This window comes from Anas acuta, chromosome Z, assembly GCF_963932015.1.
Source record: "Anas acuta chromosome Z, bAnaAcu1.1, whole genome shotgun sequence".
Lineage (NCBI taxonomy): Eukaryota > Metazoa > Chordata > Aves > Anseriformes > Anatidae > Anas > Anas acuta.
In genome coordinates, this window is record NC_089017.1 from 25,558,667 (window position 1) to 25,578,133 (window position 19,467).

A 19,467-nucleotide genomic window follows, 5' to 3' on the forward strand; every position below is an offset into this window, starting at 1 on the left:
CTGCAGATGTGCTAATGGTGCTAAGTCCTGCATTTTCTACATCTGATAGTGCTTTAATATAATCTGAAAAGTTGTCGCATGGCCAATAAGAAATAATTGTGTCTGGAGGGTCAGGTGTGCTGGAGAGTGATGTGTTGCATTCCTGATTCCTTGCTGTAGTAGTCCGAGGATAGAACCTTACTAGAGAAGATCCCATTGTTACATGAAAATCTGTATAGTATCAGCAATTCAAGAATCAGTACCTTATTCTTTCCTTTAGTTGTGGCATGGAGTTCTTTAAACACTGGTTGTTTTTCAGCATTGTTACTCAAGCTTTCAGTGGTCAATGATGCAGTAATGCTAGGTATAGGTATACTTGTAGATACACACATTCGTTTTATTATTGTTAGTCAAATTGCATGCAAACTTGACTTTACTGATTAGGTTTTTTTTTTCTCCACTCTGTCACCAGAAGAAGGCAATGATGCAGTCTTTGACTCGGTCTAAATTTATACCTTTGCTGATATTCTAGGAACATGTTTTCATTCATAGTGTAAACAGATGCTCTTTCCTGACTATCACTTTGCCAAACACCACATCCTGCCTCATTACAAGTCTGCTTATAGTAATCTTATCTCTTGTTACTTTGCTTTCAGACAAACATAACATCACTAGTTATGTCTAATAATCTGTAGCCATAAAGTATTCCTGAAAAGACTGATAACAAGAAAACAAACACACACAAATCAACTGCCTGGGCAGAGAATAGAATGCTAATTCACTGCAGTCATTAGTTTAGTCTGTTTAGCTCATGTTAATCACAGCTGACTTCTTTTATCGCCATGAAGGAATGGATTGCCTGTGCATTGTGGTTAGTGTGTGGATCACTAGAGAAGGCTGTTTATTGTTCAAGACCTGGTGATGTGTAGGTTTCTGAACACATTAAATATAACTATACCTGGACAGACTTATTTAGTCAAGTCTTCACCTTTCATTGCCTCTTTCTTAGGCTAATAGGGAAGATTTGATTGTGGACCAAAGATACCAATTAATCTGAGTCGTAACTAATAAGTAGATAAGACACTAAACATGCCATTTTTAACCTGAGTGTTAACACTCAGAATATGCAGTGTTCAGAATGGCAGAATATCCAGGCTGTTCAGATTAGATCTTCACTGACTTGGCTTTAAACTGCAGCACCCCAAAATGCTTATTTTCTCTCAGCCTACACATGGCATGTCCTGAGAGAAAGGCAGCAAAGACAGTGTTATTTATTATTTCTGAAGCAGTGTAGTTTGCAGAAGTACTAGTGTTTTAATTACACAATTTTGCACTACAATTTAAAGTAAGGCATTTTAAAACAACAATAAAAAGTCATCTGCAGGGAGATTAAGTCTTCAGAGTGGGCCTAGAGTTAGTGTTCAGAAGCAGTAGCAGCTCCAGCAATGCACTGAAATGTGTATTTTCACCTCAGATATATTAATGCAAGGAGGTTACTTGTCTTTGTTTTGGGTTTCTGTGTACTTTGAATTCAAGAGTTGTTTTTTTAACCACAAAGTTCTGGTGTTGTGAAAAGCCTGCAAATCTGGATTGTAATAAGGTTGGAAGAACACTTGTGTTCCTTCTCTTAAAGAGTCGTCACAAGTGTAGAGGGGATATACAACATGATGGGAGGGGGATAGTTATGTGAAATCGCTTAAGTAGATTGTTAACCCTACCTTAGGCTTCCAGGTATATGAGGCAGTGTTGGCAGTTGCCTGTAGAATACCACTAGAATACCACAGCTTGAGATTTCCATTTTAAGACCTTTGCATGCTTGATAGTTAAAACTGATTGTACTGAAGATTTTTATGGTGTGTCTGATACGTGTTGAACAGGTTTGAAAACTTCCAGCTGCATAATGGTTATTCCCATTGTTGTTGGCCGAACTTTGAGCTGTTCTTCCGTTGCAGCACTGCAGAGTAGCCTTTCAGTAGCCTTTCTATATTTAGTTTTGCTAGCTTTTGGCTATTGCTTAACCAAGCAATGAAACTAATGTTTGGAGTCTCATTTGTGACATCAGTGCACTCTGCTTTTGGGGAATGCATACTTAATCAAATGTAGGTTGATGTAAATTTTAACTGTGGGTGTGGTCCTTATCAGGACTAAGGGGAGTAATCTTTAGCATGGGTTTTGGCCTTTTGGAAGGAAAACTGATACTCTGATTGGCAGATCGTGTCCATAACTGACCTCTGCCCTTCTGTATAGGTTTTTTTTTTTCATCCCAACTTGCAGTCCTGAGATCATTTGAATGTAATGAAAAACTAGATTAGCGGGAAGCTGGGGAATTTCTTCTTATTTGTTTCTGATGCTTCTGTCTTCTCTGCATTTGTTTGATATATTGTTATTGCTTATAACTTCTTGAAAACAGGTCTATTTGAGAAGATTCCCAAAACAGTGCTGTTAGAAATTCTGTCCCTCCTCTTAGGAGGAGGGAAAAAAAAGCTAGCTTTTCATTGCAGAAGCAGTTTGGAAGCCGGTGGGAGGCTTTCTGATCATACACTTTTTTTCTGCCTTTGCAGTGTGAAGTAAAATATAACTACTCAAATTCAAATTCTGGTGTCCCAAAGCAATGCATTACGTTTTTGGGCAAACTTTGTCTTCTCTACTTCGAAGATGCTGTGAGTAAATGAGGGTATTTAACAGAACAAAGCAGTTACGGTCACTACTCCTTGCTGTTATGTGCTCTCCCAGCATACAACTTGTCAGTTCTTGATGTATGTTTCTTAGCTTAATTGTTGGTAGGTGATATTATGAGATCAAAATAAGATAGCACAGCTTTAAGATACCTGTTAGGTAGAACCTAAAGTAATGCTTAGTAACTATGTGCTATGACTATGTATGATTAAAATGACTACGATTAAGATGTCTACTTATATTCTGGTGTTGTGCAGAATCAAAATGAATCTGGAATATAACTCTGCCTAGATATTTAAAGTTATTGAGAGAATGCTGCATCACGCTCTCTTCCTCAATATTATAACTGTGTGACTGATAGGTAACAGTAATGTCTTCAGTGAATAAAGCTTGTTTGGGTCCTTCTTTGTGGGGTGGCTAAATCTGGAATAACATTGTGCTTTTGAGTGCTCTCAATTTAGGAGAGTTCATTTTATAACTTAATTAAGAACTAAAGGTCCAGTGCATATTTTTAGTGTTGCTTCTCCTTATAGTTCTTCTTGTGCAATACTTCCAGGTCTTATCATTTTGAAAAGTAAATAGAGTTGTATGTGTATGAGGCTTTTTATATCTAGATTTTTGATGTAAGAGAGAGTTCCCAAAACAGTGGGAAGGTATCAGTACTGCCTTGCTTTCAGGAAGAGATGGGAGAAGAGTGAAATTATGTAGCTGTAATGTATAAAATACTATGACAACATAAAAATTCTCACTTCTATGACACGTTGCCACCTTCATTTAGTTATTGCATAAGACCTATGCATGTTTTAATGAGAAAAATCACTTGTTTATCTTGAAGATCACAGCGTAATTAAAAGATCCAAAGCCTGTAAAGGTGTATGTTTCTAATTTAAGCTCCGAAGTGTTTTTTTTTTTTTTTTCATTAGTGAAATTGTGGCCACAGGTAACTTGATGAGAGTTTGTTACATTTACTTGAGACACAGGTTTTTGTTTATCTGAAGTGGATGGGTTGTCTCTTAAATAACTTTGACACAGAGTTATGGTCTGTGTGGATACTGCCTTTAAAAGGAAGATTTGGAAACTTCTTAATTTAAGATATTTAAGATAGAATTTTACAACTATACTTTTTTTTTTTTGGACAGCTAGAAGATGGACACACTTTATTTGACTACAATGTTGGACTCAATGACATAGTTCAGCTTTTGATACGTTCTGAATCTGAAGCTCCTACAACGGTTTCTATGACAGATGAGGATGGAGAAGTCAATCCCTGTGCTGTTTCCAACTGCAAGAACAAAGTCAAAAAAACAAGTAGTGGGTCTCCCAGTCAGCCATCTACATCATCTCGCTCATTTCTCATTGATCCTGGCATTGGATTGTACAAGGTATGTACAAGCTTTGAAAGCTGGAAGCTTGCCTTACACTTGCAGGTTCAGTTTTACTCTTAAAAGGTTTTTTGCTTTTTGGTGTAAATGTCTGTGTACTAACTGTTTTTTTTCATCATTAAACCTAATTTCCCAGTGAGGGAAACTATAAACTGCATTTAAGTAGATATCTCTGCAAGTTGTTGAAGCTTCACTGACAGTTGCATTCTTTTTATTAGAGATAAGATGTTAAATTGAGTTAAAGAAATTACTTAAAAATTACGGATATTTTAGGTGTGTTCAAACTTCAGTCATCTGGATTGAATCTGAGTTTTGATGGAGCTGTTTGGGGAAGAGTATTATATTAAAGATTTTAGTGTGGTTTAGTTTAAAGTAACTTAGTGTGTGTTGCTGTACCAGGTTCATTAGTGTTACAGGTTTCAGGAGTATTCATAAACTTTGACACATTGTGTTCTCCAAAAGTTTTTTTTAGTAAGTGGATTGTGGCCTCCCATAAGTTAAGAGTGCTTGTGAAATAGCAGTACTTTCTGTAAAAAGAGAAAAAAATCCACAGAAAAGATAGGTGGAAAAGTGTGGCCTTTTCCCCTATTTTTTTCTAGCTTGCCAAATATGAGTTTTAATACTAATGCTTATCTTGTTCTGATAGAGGACTGATGAACTTAATATAATACACTGTGATTTTATTATAGTTTGTTTAGGAATCACATGTATCACTTCCCTTGTTAGTTTTTAGTAACCTTCTGAATTTTTCCATGTTGTCATCTAGGATTGTACCAGTGTACTAGAATTTAAGTTAAAATAGAAAACAAGCAATCTGCAGATTGCTAGGTAGCTGGATATTTAGCAAGATGTGTATATGAGGGTATGGTAACATTTTTCCTCCTGGTCTGGAGGTGCTTTTTGATGAATAGTATCAATAGCAGTAATTCCTTTGAAAAAGTCCAAGATTACACAGAGAAAAAAAGATTGCACTGCCATACCTCTACAACTTTCAGGTAGAGGAATGGTCTTATTTAGAACCTTCACCCAGATGAAAAGCTATATCTTGGTTTCACTTAAAACCTGAAACATCATGTAACAATTTTTATTTTTTTCAAGCCAGCTTTATATTTTTAATACGTGGAGAGAGAAAAAGTAGTTTGTGTATGGCTACAGTCATCGTTCTTAGCTGTTTTGCAGACGACAGAAGGAACACTTAGTGGTTTTCTGCTTACAGAATCAGGGAACTTAAAGAAATTCTAGCCAGTAATGTAATTCAAATGTGAAAAACTTTTAATAAATAAGTTAATGAAAAAGACCATAAACTAAGGCATGTTAGATGGCTAAACACTTGGATGTGTTTAATTATTGTTTACCAAACAATAAGGAATTGTCTAGTTACAGGAAGGAATAATCTTTAATCATTTTCTTAATTTTTTTTTAATAGCTGAGCAAAGTCCTGTGCTTCACTGGATCTGGTTACAGAGCTAGACTCAAGAGACCTGTTAACTCCATGTTCTGAATAGTCTTTGCGCACTTCTTTCTGGTTTCAGCTACCAAAAGGAAAGGTGTAGCCAGTATGGAACATCTCATAAAAAGAGAAAACAAAAGGTAGAGGTGAAGATGAAAAAAAAAAAGGTGATGATTATTGTTAGATGGTTATAATAGTGACTTATGGTGACTATACAGAGGAATTCTGTTGATTATGTAAATCAGAATTTAGAAAGATTAGTAGTGGGTGTAACAATATTCAACTCCTGTTCATTATCGTTAAGACTGAAAATAGTTAATGCATCTGGTTTAAAAAATGGATTATTATTAGTAGTTTCTTACTCAGTCTGGTGACTATCCTTGGACCTGTCCTGCTCAGTGTTTTCACCAATGGCCTGGAGAGAAGGAGGAAATGCATGTTCTCCAAGTCTTTGAACACCAGCATAGCACTGGGTAGTGTAGCTGGTGTGAAGGCAGGTCTGCCATTCAGAAGGATGTAGGTGGACTTGAAATAATGGACTGCCATGAACCTCAAGAAAATCAAATCCTGCACTTCAGATGAATAATGTTCTCTCATGGTGCAGACTGGGAGCGTGGCAGCCCCACTGGGGATTTGCTCTGCTGTAATGGCATCTGGAGCTTGTTTAAGATTGTCTGAAAGTCATCACTGCAGTGTAGCAGTACCGCATGCTAAGAATGCATCAACAGGAGCTGGGCTGAATTAGCAAGAACACAGCCAGTTGATGAGCTGATTATTGAACTTCATTATCAATTATGAGTGATTATTCAACTTCACTTGTAATTTGATATTCCACCTTCTGCATCCATGTTCAGGTGTTAGCACAAGGAAAGCGGTGATAAATTTAGCAAGTGCAGTGGGTCAAGTTCACACCAAGAAGTCCAGTTTGGCTATCTTGGAGAGACCTTAGGACACTGGTCTTATTTAACCTAGAAAAGAGAAGGCTCTGTGGAAGACAGGACCTTCCAATGTTCTTCAAAGACAAAGCTTTCTACTGAGGTACAGAACAGGAGAATGAAAGATAGTATTTGGGAATTAGAAAGGGGTAGTAAGGAAATAAACTATGATGATAAGGGTTGAAACAGGTTGAATTAGAGAGGGTGAGAAACTTCCATGCTTGGAACTTTTCACGACATAACAACCTGATAAAATTCTGAACAAATTGACATGAACTCAGTTCAGTTCATATCTTGCTTTAAGCAGAAGGTTGGGCTGGAGATCTCCAGAAGTACCTTTTAACCTCAGTGATTTTATGTTCATTGGAAATCATGCTACTTTTTTTCCCCCCTGACTTATACCATAACTTTTCATCACTGGGCCTTCCACAGATTGGATGGCATTTCCTTATATCTACTTTAGAACGATGACTTCATCTGGTGCTTCTGCCTGGTTTAGTCTCCAGTGTTCTCTTATCTTTTAAAGATGGTTGGTATTTCTTTAATTGCTCTGTTGCAGAGCTCCTCTCATCTTAGCTGTGAGAGCAAAACCTATTTGCAGCCTTTTCTTTGGCCCTTCAGAGCATTTTAATTTGCAGATTTCTTTTTGCAGAAAAATAGAATAGTCTGTGGTTTTGCTTCGGAATATGTACAGTCCCTACTTGCATGCAGTATTTTTCTTTAGTAATTAAAGGTGTGCTTGTTCATCAAACGTTGTCATTATATTCCTGTGAATCAGTTCGCAGTATTGTTTTGACTGGACTTAAAACACCCCATAAAACATCCCATTGAACAGGTACTAGGGAAATTTGCTCTTACTGAATTGCATGCTGCTGCAGTTTAAGTAAGTTAGACAGTTAATTAAGTTAAGTAAGTTAGACAGTTAATTATTTCATTATCAATCTTTGTATTCTGGTGATAATTGTGAAGTGGTTATTTTCTCTCAGAGAAAAGAAGTAATACAACAGTAAACAAGGTTATGATATTTCAAATCAGGAAGAAGGGCAAAGATGAGATCTGTTCATATTCCTACTGTTGTAATTCTTACGGAAAAAAAAGGATCTGGCTTGATCTGTCCTATTTAACTTTTTCTGGTGATTTTTTTTAAGAGATAGTTAATAGATAGATAATTAGTATTATCCCCATTATTCTCATTTTAGTGATCATAAGTCATAACTGTTCTGTTTATGACTGTTTGTTAATTTTGCAATTCTAAATAAGAAACAGTTGCTGTTTTGTTGGTATTAACATTTGTAGTTATATCACTGGATGATGTTCTACAAACTAAAATGAAAGATGAATTAGATTGATGGTTGTCTTTAGTTGGTAAATCAGTCTAGGTAATTGCATTTAAACACATTTGTCAGAACGCTAAAAGGCTTTTAGGTTGTTATACCAATGTTAGACTTCTTCCTTACCATAGAGCTCTGATTTTGTTTGCATCTTTACTTACCTTCTCCATGTACCTTTTGTTTTTCATGGGAAATACTCTTTTATACAACTTGGTTTCAATCTTCTACTCCTCAAGAACTGCTCCAAGTAGTCATATTCCAACTTAAAATCAACAGAAAATAAATCTATCAAAACAGTTTTGCATAAAAGCAGACTTGACTGCATTTTTCTTTGAATTCTCTGCCACAGACTGGATCTTTTTGCAGAAACAGAACTGTGTAAAATAGTTGTCTGATGTTCCTCAGTAGTCTTTGATGGTAATTTATTGCCTTTGTACTTTGCAAGGGTGGAAAGTCTGTTTTGTGAATGTGGATATCAAATTATGGAAGGATGCTTTTGCAAGGTATTAACGGGAGACTGCACTGAATTTTATTTTTGTAATCTAATGATGACGGCTTGGCTAACATGGCTTCTCAGGCACTTTCTGAACTTCTTTCAAGTAGTAGCAGCAGATGAAGGACTCTTTTCCCAAGTTTCTCAAGTCTGCTCTTCAGACCAAAAAAAAAAAAAAAAGAGAACCTTTTGCTACAGCTAATTCAAACTCTTAAGGTTGTGTAGGGACACTTCTGGGTTTCTTATAAGTGTTGGAATCCACTGCTTATATTTAAAACAGATTTAAAATGAGGCTGTTCTTTGATTTATTAGGCGACTGAAGTGTTCCTCCTGGTAAAAATCTGTATTTCAGATACTGTAGTTTTTAAGAATAAAAAACAAAGCGTTGGAATTTTGTGGGAGAAAAAAGAGAGGATTGAATTTTGGAGACTGTTTTAAGAAAGTGAATGAAAGGAGGAGATTAACATTTGAAGCATTATTTATACATTGCTTTCTTGGGTTAAATTTGTTAGCTTAAACTGCTGTGAATTGCATGTTCAGATACTTAGAGAATGCTTAACTCTAAATAATGGATGTTACTGAGTGTGGTGGTTTTTACTTTTTTTTTTTGATCTTGTCCCTGCCAAGATGTATTATGGTTGCTTGGTTAATAGAAGCTAGCCTTTGGAGTTGCTAAGTATGTCCCTGCTACTAATACTTGACAAAGGCTGCAGTTTAAGCCACATCTATATCGTAATCGTTTATTGCAGATGTTTTCTATGGCATGGCTGTGCAGAACTTATGTTGTCATGATTTTTTTTATAGTTGTTATACTGTGGATGAAACGTTCTTTAAATAACCTTTTTCCTGGTGTTCTCAGAATTATTAAAGAAACATCCGATTAATTAGCTGATGACTTGTGAAAATAAAACATGCTCTAGAATAATAAAGTATTTTGGTTGCTTAATGCCACTATTATTCTGAGATATGTTTGGAGATAGTTCTGTTGCTTGCAGCTATAGGATTTTGGTTGACTGTGGTTGCATCCTTGTTAGACTTGTTTCCTCCCTCTTTCCTCTCAAGTCCTGAGGGGTAAAAAATGCTGTATGGCAGAATTACAAAAGGTTAATTAATAATTCCAGCTTGGAGGCAGAGGAAAGTTTTAAAATCCCATGGCTGTAAGCTAGTATTTTAATGGTGTAGTACTGCATATAAGTGTATACTTCTTTTAGTCAAAAAAAAACAACGTGTGAAGCAAGAGCAAATGACAACAAAAAAGAGAAAGCTAACTTTCAGGCTTAAAAAATCACTTGGTCTCTTTTTCTAAAATCACGTATAGGTTTATTTCATATAGCTAGTAAACATGGTGTTCATTTTTGAAAGCTAAGTATTTTTTTTACTAGCTATCTGACACATTTTGTGTGTAATTAAAAAGCCGTTCTGATATAACAGAAAATTAATGTGTTGCTTGCTGGCCTGATGTTGAAGATTCTGTCTGGTCTTGGATGGAAGTTGCAGTGTCTCTCCTTTGAGATTTTCAAAACCCACCTGCACATGGACCTGTGCAACCTGCCATAGCTGACTGCCTTGAGCAGAGGGCTGGAACAGGTCATTGCTGGAGGTCCCTTCCATCCTGAACAGTTCTGTGATTCTTCCTAATACTAAACTTTAGTGAGGCAAGAATAAAATACTGAACATGCAGAGTGTTAATGATGACTGTATGTTACTTGAACTTGCTCAATGTCAATGAGTTACTGGTGTTAAATTTTTACTGTTAACAGATTTAAGCAGTTGTATAGTAACTGTCTTATTTATTCTTAATTAAGATTATAGAAAACATGCATAAACTCATTATTGAATTTTTCTTCTAGATAAATGAATTGGTGGATGCCCGTGATGTCAGCATTGGAGCTTGGTTTGAAGCTCACATAGAAAATGTTACCCGAGCAACAAAGGGACATAAGAATGGTAAAGCTCAAGGAAAGAGTGGTAATACTCACAAAAGGACTAATGGAAGCTTAAGTCAAGATCATTCTAGAGAGAATGCAAATAATTTGGACAGTACCCCATCCACATCTTATTCAGACTGTATGGACACTGATGAAGAAGCTATTTATCATATCAAGTACGATGAGTAAGTGCTCCTGATACTATTTTGAGGACATCACATATTGTTATTTGGTTTGTATAAACCAAGAATTTCTTGAAGAAGCTTGGAATCAAAGAAAGCAAGTTCAATATTGCAACCAAGAAAAAAATTATTAAAATGTTTAAACACTTTTCAGTGGCTATAGTGAATACATGGGAGTAATGGTATTTTTTTCCATGCATAAGTACTTGTCAAGTATTAGTTAATTTGTCTTTAAAATTTTAAATCCATCCTTAATTATATGAGAAGAAGAAACTATATATATATAAATGAATTTTCACTCCGGGTTTTTCCAAGTAAAGTACTGTTTTATTTATCTATTCCCTGTGTATATTCAGCTCCTCTCATTGGAACTGGAGAAGGCTCATGAGAGCAAATTTTGGTACACAATTTGGATTAATTTTGTTCTAACTGGAACAGTTATGCACAAAATTGCAGGTCTGCATTGCTGACAAAGGTTTTAGAAAACTTGTGACTCAAGGCATGAAATTGGTTCTGAATTGGAATGAGGGCACTAAGGGAGGGTTGTGGGTTTTTTGTTTTTTCATAAAAACAAGTGTTGGAGCCATCAGTGTGTGGGCAGGCATTGCCCCTCATACTGCACACTAAATAGAAAATAATTTCTTTTGAAGAAGTTTTGCACAATTTCATTCACTTGGGAGTTTTTTTTAAATTGTTTTAATCAGCATTTGCTGAAGCATTGAGCTAAGCACCTAAATAGATTCTAGGGAGTTTCTTAATTTTTGCTACTGAGAGTAGTAGAGCTACTGAGAATAGTAGAAATACTGTAGTTTGTGCAATCCAAGCTTAAGGAAATGGAGGGCAAGGTGTATTCAGTATTAATTAAATAAAGATTTCCACAATACACTTTCAGAGCAGCAGTTTCAAGTTCAGTTAAAGTGTAACTAAATGTAGTTTTGCTAGAAAAATAAAAATACAGACTTGAATAGAGAACATTTTGCTGCTGCTGTTACAACTCAGTGTGCTTTTTCGACTTGATTTCAGATACAAAATTGCATCTGCAACTGTGTAAGTTAAAATGTTAAATAATCACAAAGATGAAAGCCTTAAAAATTGAATTTTTCTTAAGATTTTCAATCTTTTAAAAATTTAAATACTTTATTAGGTATCAAATATTACAAGACGTACATGGAAATAACTTGCTCAACTGATACAATCAAAATCAGAACACTTTCTAGGGTAATTATGTGTGCATTGTGGTTAAAGATTGGCTTCAAGATTACCTAATTTCCAGCACTGCGGATGTATGTAAGTGAGCCATGAGCAAAAATTTCTTTAGAAACTTTTGTAACTGCTGCAGTGAAATTCTGTTCCTCTTTTGTATATGGCCTATTTTTTTCCCCCAATTGCTAAAATAGAAAATGTTGCACAACACACCAGATTTTCTGTACTAAAATCTGGTATACTAAAGAAAAAGAAAATTTACCTTCATTTGTGTGTGCTTCAGGATCTAGTTGCTCACTTTGAGCAGGTGGAGACAGTAATCTTCTTGGTCTTACTGTAAGATTATGCATAGCAGTTTGATGTTCATTGCCAACAAAATTGGATAAGGTATAGGAGCATAATGTTGCAAGATAGTGATTAAAGGCACAGGTATGTACTTGTTCAGTCTAAGATACTGAATGTTTCGGTTGCAGATGCTGGCTGTTGGAATGTGCAGAAAAAGTAACTATTGGAAGACTTTCTGGAAAGCAGAACTTGAGCTTTTATGGGTTATTTGGTTTAACATGAACGTTACTGACATTTGGTTAAAAATATTAAAAGGTCTCGCTTCTTTTAGTGGTAATTAACATGAATATTCAAATGGCAGATATTAGGGCAATCGCAGCACTTTATTTGCATCCATTAGTGTTTACCTCTGTCTGTACGCAACTATTCTGCTGCCAGTATGTTCCTTATGGATAAAAAGGGAGAGCATAATGTGCTTTACCACACAGTTCCTCTGTGCTTCAGAGCTTGTCTGATATAATTTAACTTCTTGTATTCTTTGAGGCTCATACTTTATTACTCATTTATTCTTCTGCACAGCTACCTGTTTCTGGATGTTTTGTTTTTTAGGTTCAGGCTGTGCATTTTGCTGCTTAACTTGGCATTTTCTGAGCTTCTTCAAAATACACCACTGCAAATAAAGACATCTTCCCTTTTATCTCCTGAAGAAAATGATTCTCTTAGGTGGGGTAATTTCAACTATGCCTTGCCCACAATATTTATACTCCTGCAAGAGGTGAAAGCACTTGCATTCATCTGAAACAGAATAAAAATGTCTGGGAAGGGGAAAGCATAAGCCTTGGGTCTGTAAAGTCATAAAAATTACTTGAATACATTGGAGGACTATATGTCACAGGTGGAGATGTGTTGTCAGTTTCTTAACATTTCTCTGCTGATGTTTGAGTCTTGTTCTATGCTCGTTTTATCCTTCCAATTTGGAAGACAATTTCACCAAAAAGGAGGCTGTAGCTGTGGGACAGATCAGCTGTAGAGCATTAAATCGGTCTACTGCAGTTCCTTGACTCTGAAGTGAGACCTTATGGTGATAAACAGCAAATACACTTTACTATGCCATGTGTTGTGGCAGATTTAATCTGAAAAGAAAAAAAACCAAACACCTCAAACATTATCCTTTGGTGTTTTTTCTTTTTTTTTTTTTGAACCTGTAATGCTTATAGCAATGCTTGTGTAAGAAAGATGCTGGAAGTGTGTGCAACCCCATCAGGACAAGGCTTTCTGTTACTATGTGCACAGCTCTTGTAGCAAAGTCCTCTTGTGCAGACGAGGCTCACCTTGCTCTCTCTGAAACACACAGATCCCACATGTTTTAACATGGATGGAGGCCTGCAACTGTTTTTTCCTTTCTTCCCTTGGCTGTGTCATTAGTATTCACACTATTCAGAGGGTTAGGACTGACTTAATGCATTGTTTGACATATCTATCGAAGAACTCTGTAGCTGAGAACTTTATTCAAAAGTGAAGCTTCACCTCAATCATTCGCTCTTGAACTGTGCCTGTCAGGAAAGTTCATGCTTAGTCTAAATCACTGTAGTAAATTGTATTGAAGCACACTTTCGAGTTCTTGAGAGCAGTGAGAAAAATGTGAAAGAACAAAAATAAGATTTTTTTTTTTACAATAAACACCTAAATATGCCAGGAAATTGTGATGTGTTTACTCTTTCTACCCCTTTCAGTAAGGGTTAATGCTGCCTTAGCCATTAATTCTACGTAGTCCTGTGCATCAGGAAGTCTGCATCTGTATTGGCTGCCAGTATATTCCACGCTTGATCCTTGAAGAAGTTAGATTTTTAGATCTTAACAGATTTGAGGTTACTTCTGTCTTTGATCTTCTAGCCAGAGGTACTTGGCAGTCCTATCAAGTGAAGAATCCAACCAGTCGTTAATTCTTTTTCAACAAGGTAACTTTTAGGTCACTCCTGAGAACAGCTTTTCTTAAAGGCTGAAGCAGGACTTGTGCCTTCCTTAAGTGAGAAAGCTGATCTTAGCTGGTACTGCTAGATTTATGTATCATGAGTCCTGTGTAGGACTTCTCAGTTCCAGGTTTGCTAAAACCTATTTCTTTTAATCTTCTGGCTTAAACAATTTCACAAGAATATACCTCCTCTTGAGGGAAAGGTTTTCATTTGTTCCTTTCTTCATTCCATTTCCTTCTTAATAAGAGTGAATGTGAGGGGGAAAACAGTAGAAAACTTTTCTAGGAAAATAAATAGACTGCAATGAAGAGAAAATACCTGTTCTGGATAAGGGCTTGGGGTAACTTTCAAAAGGACAACTGTCTTATGGCGAAACAGGTTTCCCAGCTGTGAGTGCTACTGATGTATTACGTATTCTTATTTATTGTGAGAGATTTAAAAGGTACGCCATGCTTTAAGAGCACTGTTTTCACCAGTGAGGTAAAGAGCGTTCATCAACATTGAACTTGAGTCTGCCTTCCTTTGTTACCAACTTTCTTGGCATGCAGCTGTGGCAATAGTGCTGTTAACTGATGGTCCATCTTCTGCAGTCAGTTTCTGAATGCAACATTTTACCGGGATGTAGTGTTGCTTACAGGTGTTCCTATTTCTACCAACGTTCTCTTTTTCCCCTCCTGCCTTTTTATTCATTGTTATTTCTGTTTTACTTTTGTGTCACTATCACAAACAGCCATTAAAGACTTCTAAGGTCAAGGTGTGCTATCAATTTTCATACACTATCCTCCATTTCATTCTTCTGCCCCAAGCAACTGTCTTCAAGTACAGATGAAGATGGGAACCTGTTCTGAACAGAAGAAATCTGAATCCTTATTTGAAAGGACTCATGAGGAATCCAGCATAAGGTTGGATCCTGAAGATAACTGAGAACTGTAGTCTCCACCTAGTCTCCACCATAGTTTCTTTGCCTGCTTAAGAAACCCTGTATAAAGAACAGGACACTCAGTTGCTTAGTGTGGCACAATAAAGACATCTTACATTGCTGTCGTGTGAAAACTTTCCTCTTCAACTTGCTCCACTTCATATTTATTGCTTGTGCAGCACTGGTTGGTCTACTTACTGTCAGGGAGATGGTTCTCACATGTTTGGATGATAACTTTCTCAGGTTTTACATCAGTCAGAGGTTTAAGTTATAACTTGCACTAATATCTGCATTATGGATCATTAAGTGTGCTGTTTGTGATTAGTTATTTTAGGGCACTAGGTAGTTTAGCAAACGGGATGAATTGTTAGCATGTTCAATACTGTGGAATGATGTCCTCAAAGAACTCAGAGGAGTTCTCAAAGGACTCTCCTCTGAGTTACTTGAGAACTGGAGGTAGTCTGAAGCTTCTGTGCTTCTCAGCCCAAGAAACTGCAGTATAGTCTGCATCTGATCTGTCTGGCATGTGTGTTGGATACTTTTATGATCCAGTAGAATTTCCATGGACGTCTTGTCTCACGTGCTGTAAAGAGCCTGTCTGAAAAGCATTGTGAAGCAGAATGCTCTAGCAGTGAGTTGCGTGCCCAGTCTGGTTAAGGCAACTTAGGTAGCCAGATGGCAGTTACTGTTTCTGAGGATTCCTAAAGCTTTTATCAAATTCCTGGATCAGCGTACACAGAATTTATAGTACTTCCAGCTGTAGATTCATAAAAAGTAGATTTTATTTTTCCAGTTCTTAAAGGTTTTGTTTTGTGAAAATAGACTTTAGTGCGCAATTTTTTTGTTGGTAACAGGAAGATTTTAACACGAACTGAAGTGGGTAAGTATATCAGGGTTATTCTTATCCAACAGTGTTCCTCTCCAAAGAGAAGTTCTTTTGTTCATAGCTTTGTTTGTATGATGGATTTTTGAGGGTAAACTTATTCATGTTAGCCAGTCCTTGCTGTCACTTTACACTGTCTTTCCACAGTTTTCTCAGACTCTTCTCACTGCACTTTACTACACTAAATGTTTCTTTAGGGTCTAGAGAGAATGCTGCAATCTCTGAGGGATCCTTATCATTAATGGAGTAGAAAGATGATAGCTGGTGTTAACCTTCAGAGCCTCTCTACAGCAAGAATGACAGCTTGCATTTGGGTTTCCACTTTTTTTTTTAAATCAGGTTTCTTCTAGGACCTGTAGCTATTTGTATCATTAGCTAAAAGATAAAAGGTTACAGCAACCCCAGGAATAGTCGCAATGGATGCTGGCAGTTTGAAAATCTGCCGCAAGACAAATAAGGCAGAGTTAAAGTTGCAATATACTTTGAATTTTGGCATCATTTAAAGAATGCCTTCATTCTTGACATCTGTGCAACTTGATGTTGTGAGTAGTGGCTATTATGTCTGTGTACGAACTAGGCTGTCTTTGTATGTGATCCTACATTAACAAAACTCAGAAATCCACTCTGTGTAAACTGAATATGGAGATTTGCTGGCTGTGCATGTAGACAGAGGTGCAGGTAGTTAGCGTTACTGAAGAGCAGCTGGCTTCTCTGAGGTAAGTTTTCCAAGTGCAGGTCCATTATTCATCTATTCTGGAGCCTGTATGCTGTTGGGGGTTTTGAAGCTGAGTAGAACGAACAGCAGTTTTTAGCAGCCAAAACAATGAACTGTAGTGAATTTTATTGCAGATAGACTGACAAAGTAGCCATCATCATGAATGCAGCTCTGCTAGGGTGACACCCTTGGTTGCCCTCTGGGTGTGCTGACACCTGCAGTTTCCTGTAGTGAGCTCTGCTATGTAGCTTGCACTAGTGGTGTGTTCACACATGCTCCTGGAATCATAAAGGCAAAAGACTGGGAAGAGGAAAATATATGCAAATCTGTGCCTATTATAGACATGCTTGGTAGCTATTTTGTTTACAGAGTGAGAAATATATTTCTAAGAAACAAAGCTACTGGGCAATACCCTCATTTTATTCTTCTGCATGAAGAATTAGTAACAGCATATTCCTCAGTTTCTAGGAAGACCTCTGTTCTTATGGGTTCTGTCCTTAAGTTGTTGATATTTTTGTATCTAAACAAACAGTTTGTGTTAACATGCTATCTACTTTTATTAAATAGTATTACTAATTAGGTCCCGTAGTTCTGAAAAATGAATTCAATGGCTTTGTAGAACTACTTAAAAAAATATTCATTACACCCTAAGGAGATTATAGCCTGCTTTGAAGGTAAAGGCATATATGGCACACAGGAATGTGTTACTACATATTTATAAATAAGCTTTAGTCAGTACTTGTCCCTTATGAGGCTGTTCGTCTTCCATAAACTGTGTAAAATGTCATAAAAATGAACTGTGGAAAATACCAGTAATTTTAGACACTCAGATCATAAATGGAGTCCAGGGAAAGGTTAGTATATGGGGTAGCATGTAATAAAAAGGGACTGATCTCAGTGATCTAGGACACCTGTTGGACTCTGGTGCTGCTAAATGTAAATTGAACTTTTACAGTTGTATCAGTCTGTCAGTAGTAGCTTCCATTTTGAGGTGGAAGGCTTGTAGTTAAGTACAACTAAAATGCCTTGACCTGCCAAGTCAATACTAAGATGTTTTAACTCTTGTTTCTGCTAAGATTGTCTTAACAATTATAAGCTTATGTATGAAGTGTTTGAGTCATGTTACGAGCATAGGTATGTCATGGTGGCTGAAATGGATGTAAAAATACAAACCTGCGTTTTCTAATTTGGAAGTTTGGGAAATGGTCTAAAATGAAAAAACAGTTGAGAATGAAAAAAAGGTGGGGGTAGTCCTACTGGAAATATTTTAACTGTTTTATTCCATACATCTCAACCTGCCCAAGTAAAATAATAACAGGAATTAATGTTTTCTGTGTTAAAAGAACTTTGAAAAGTTAAGTGCAAGGGGAGAATGTCTTTCAAGTACAAGGGGAATTAAGCTTTATTTCTTATTTTAAGCCTTTTTATTTTGTGTCTGTTTTATTAGTTCAGAACTAATCAGGGTTGCAGACATTAAGTTGTCATGGAAAATGCTGTAAGAAGTAACAGTTCCCAATGAAGGCCAAAGGTGTTAGTGATCATCCTTTTTATAAAGGGAGAAGATGAGATAAAGGTATAAGCCATTTTATTTGAAAGATTGTGATAGGCTAGCACGCTGAAAGTTCTGGTTTGCTGCAGTCATTATCCTTATCAAAACTGTCTTGCCCTTTATCAGGCAAGTTTCGTTTGTCTTTTGTAGTCCAGACTACCCATAACCTCTTCAGAATCATGTCAAAAGCATGTGCATAGATAAGTTAAGAAAAACAAGATAGTGATTTATTATCATAAAGGTCAGGAATTCTAGTCATTCTGTATGCTGTATAAGCAACATACAAGACAGGTTGAGACGTGTAAACTATGGCTGCTTAAACTTTAATTCTCAAAATAATGACTTCGGATTTTTTGGAGAGCACAGGATATTTTGAGAAAATGAGAAGGTAAGCCTAAGAAGTGATGTGCTTCTTTATTTAAGTACTGCCTTCTTAAGGAAAACCACAACCCTTTTTCCTGGAAAGTGTCTCCTTAGCTGAAGAGATCATCAAGAGAACACATTTCCATTTCTTCTTCAAGAAATGGTTTGAAGTTGAGACTTGCCTAACAGATATATTTTAGATTTCTTTAATGTGAAATGTGCAAATAAAGGTAGTAGGCAGGGATTTAATATAATGGGTTTCTACCCTACAATTTGTCGATACTTGATTATTGGATTCAGACATCAATCAAGGCCACTGCTATTAGAGATGCTAACTTCTTATTCCTCATACCTTATTTTCCAGCTATGTACACATATGTTCAGTTGTGCTGAATTTGGTAACTGTATGGCTGCAGTGTTCTTGCTTCCTGATACATTTAAAAAAAACCAAAGTGAACAGTTCTGTAGATCTAACTGATCTGTTTGCATAAATTCATCTGGTGGCTGCTTGGTAAGGGTGGAGCAAGGGAGGGAAGCACTGCTTTGAGCGGGTTTAATGCACGTGCCACAAACAGAAGTCTGCTTTGTTTTCTGTGGAGGAATGACAGAATGCCTCCATACCTCCCCTTGCACGCAGTGTATTTCTCAGATGCCTTTTGTTTCATTCTATTCATACTTCAAATAGAATACTTAATATTGTGTTGAAAGTAAGTTCTTGGTAGACTGAAAGACTTGTGCATATTCTGATGTAGAGCTAATGTTTCTCAGTAGGGCAGTGTTTTAGGAACAAACAGATACTGACCAAGAAATGCTGGGATTTTTATTACAGTGATAGTTCTCTGCTATGGAAACCATATACAAAGTTAGGAAATCATAGATAAATCATGCTATGCTACTATTAGTGTTTACAGTTAAAATTATTACAGGGAAAATCTAAATTACAAGGAAGTGCGGCTTGACAGTGAACATGAGACTTCTTATGGGCAGTATTCATTGAACCGTTACAATAATACTTCCTGTTAACAGTGTCTGCCTTTTTAAATGTTAGGTGCTAAGTTTAATGAAAAATACGTAAAAACAAGAAAATGTCTATAATTGTTTGAAGGTTGAATTGTGTCAAATCATCATTTCAACTGTACCGAACTTACACTAGTCTAATCAGAACACTACTGTGAAGCTGCTTTGTTTTCTATGGAGAGTTATCACAGGGTTTTATAAGTA

The 19,467-nt window shown here is 36.5% G+C and overlaps 1 protein-coding gene across 3 annotated transcripts in view; it reads left to right on the forward strand.

Annotated features, from left to right (window-relative positions):
* The window catches only part of UHRF2 (ubiquitin like with PHD and ring finger domains 2), an 84,695-nt gene that overhangs the window by 11,194 nt on the left and 54,034 nt on the right, over positions 1–19,467 (forward strand). For all 3 annotated transcript variants that reach the window (XM_068667642.1, XM_068667640.1, XM_068667641.1), the window contains exons 2-3: positions 3,795–4,037; positions 10,097–10,359. In XM_068667642.1, coding sequence (XP_068523743.1) covers positions 3,795–4,037; positions 10,097–10,359 — 506 coding nt within the window. The remainder of the gene's footprint in view (positions 1–3,794; positions 4,038–10,096; positions 10,360–19,467) is intronic.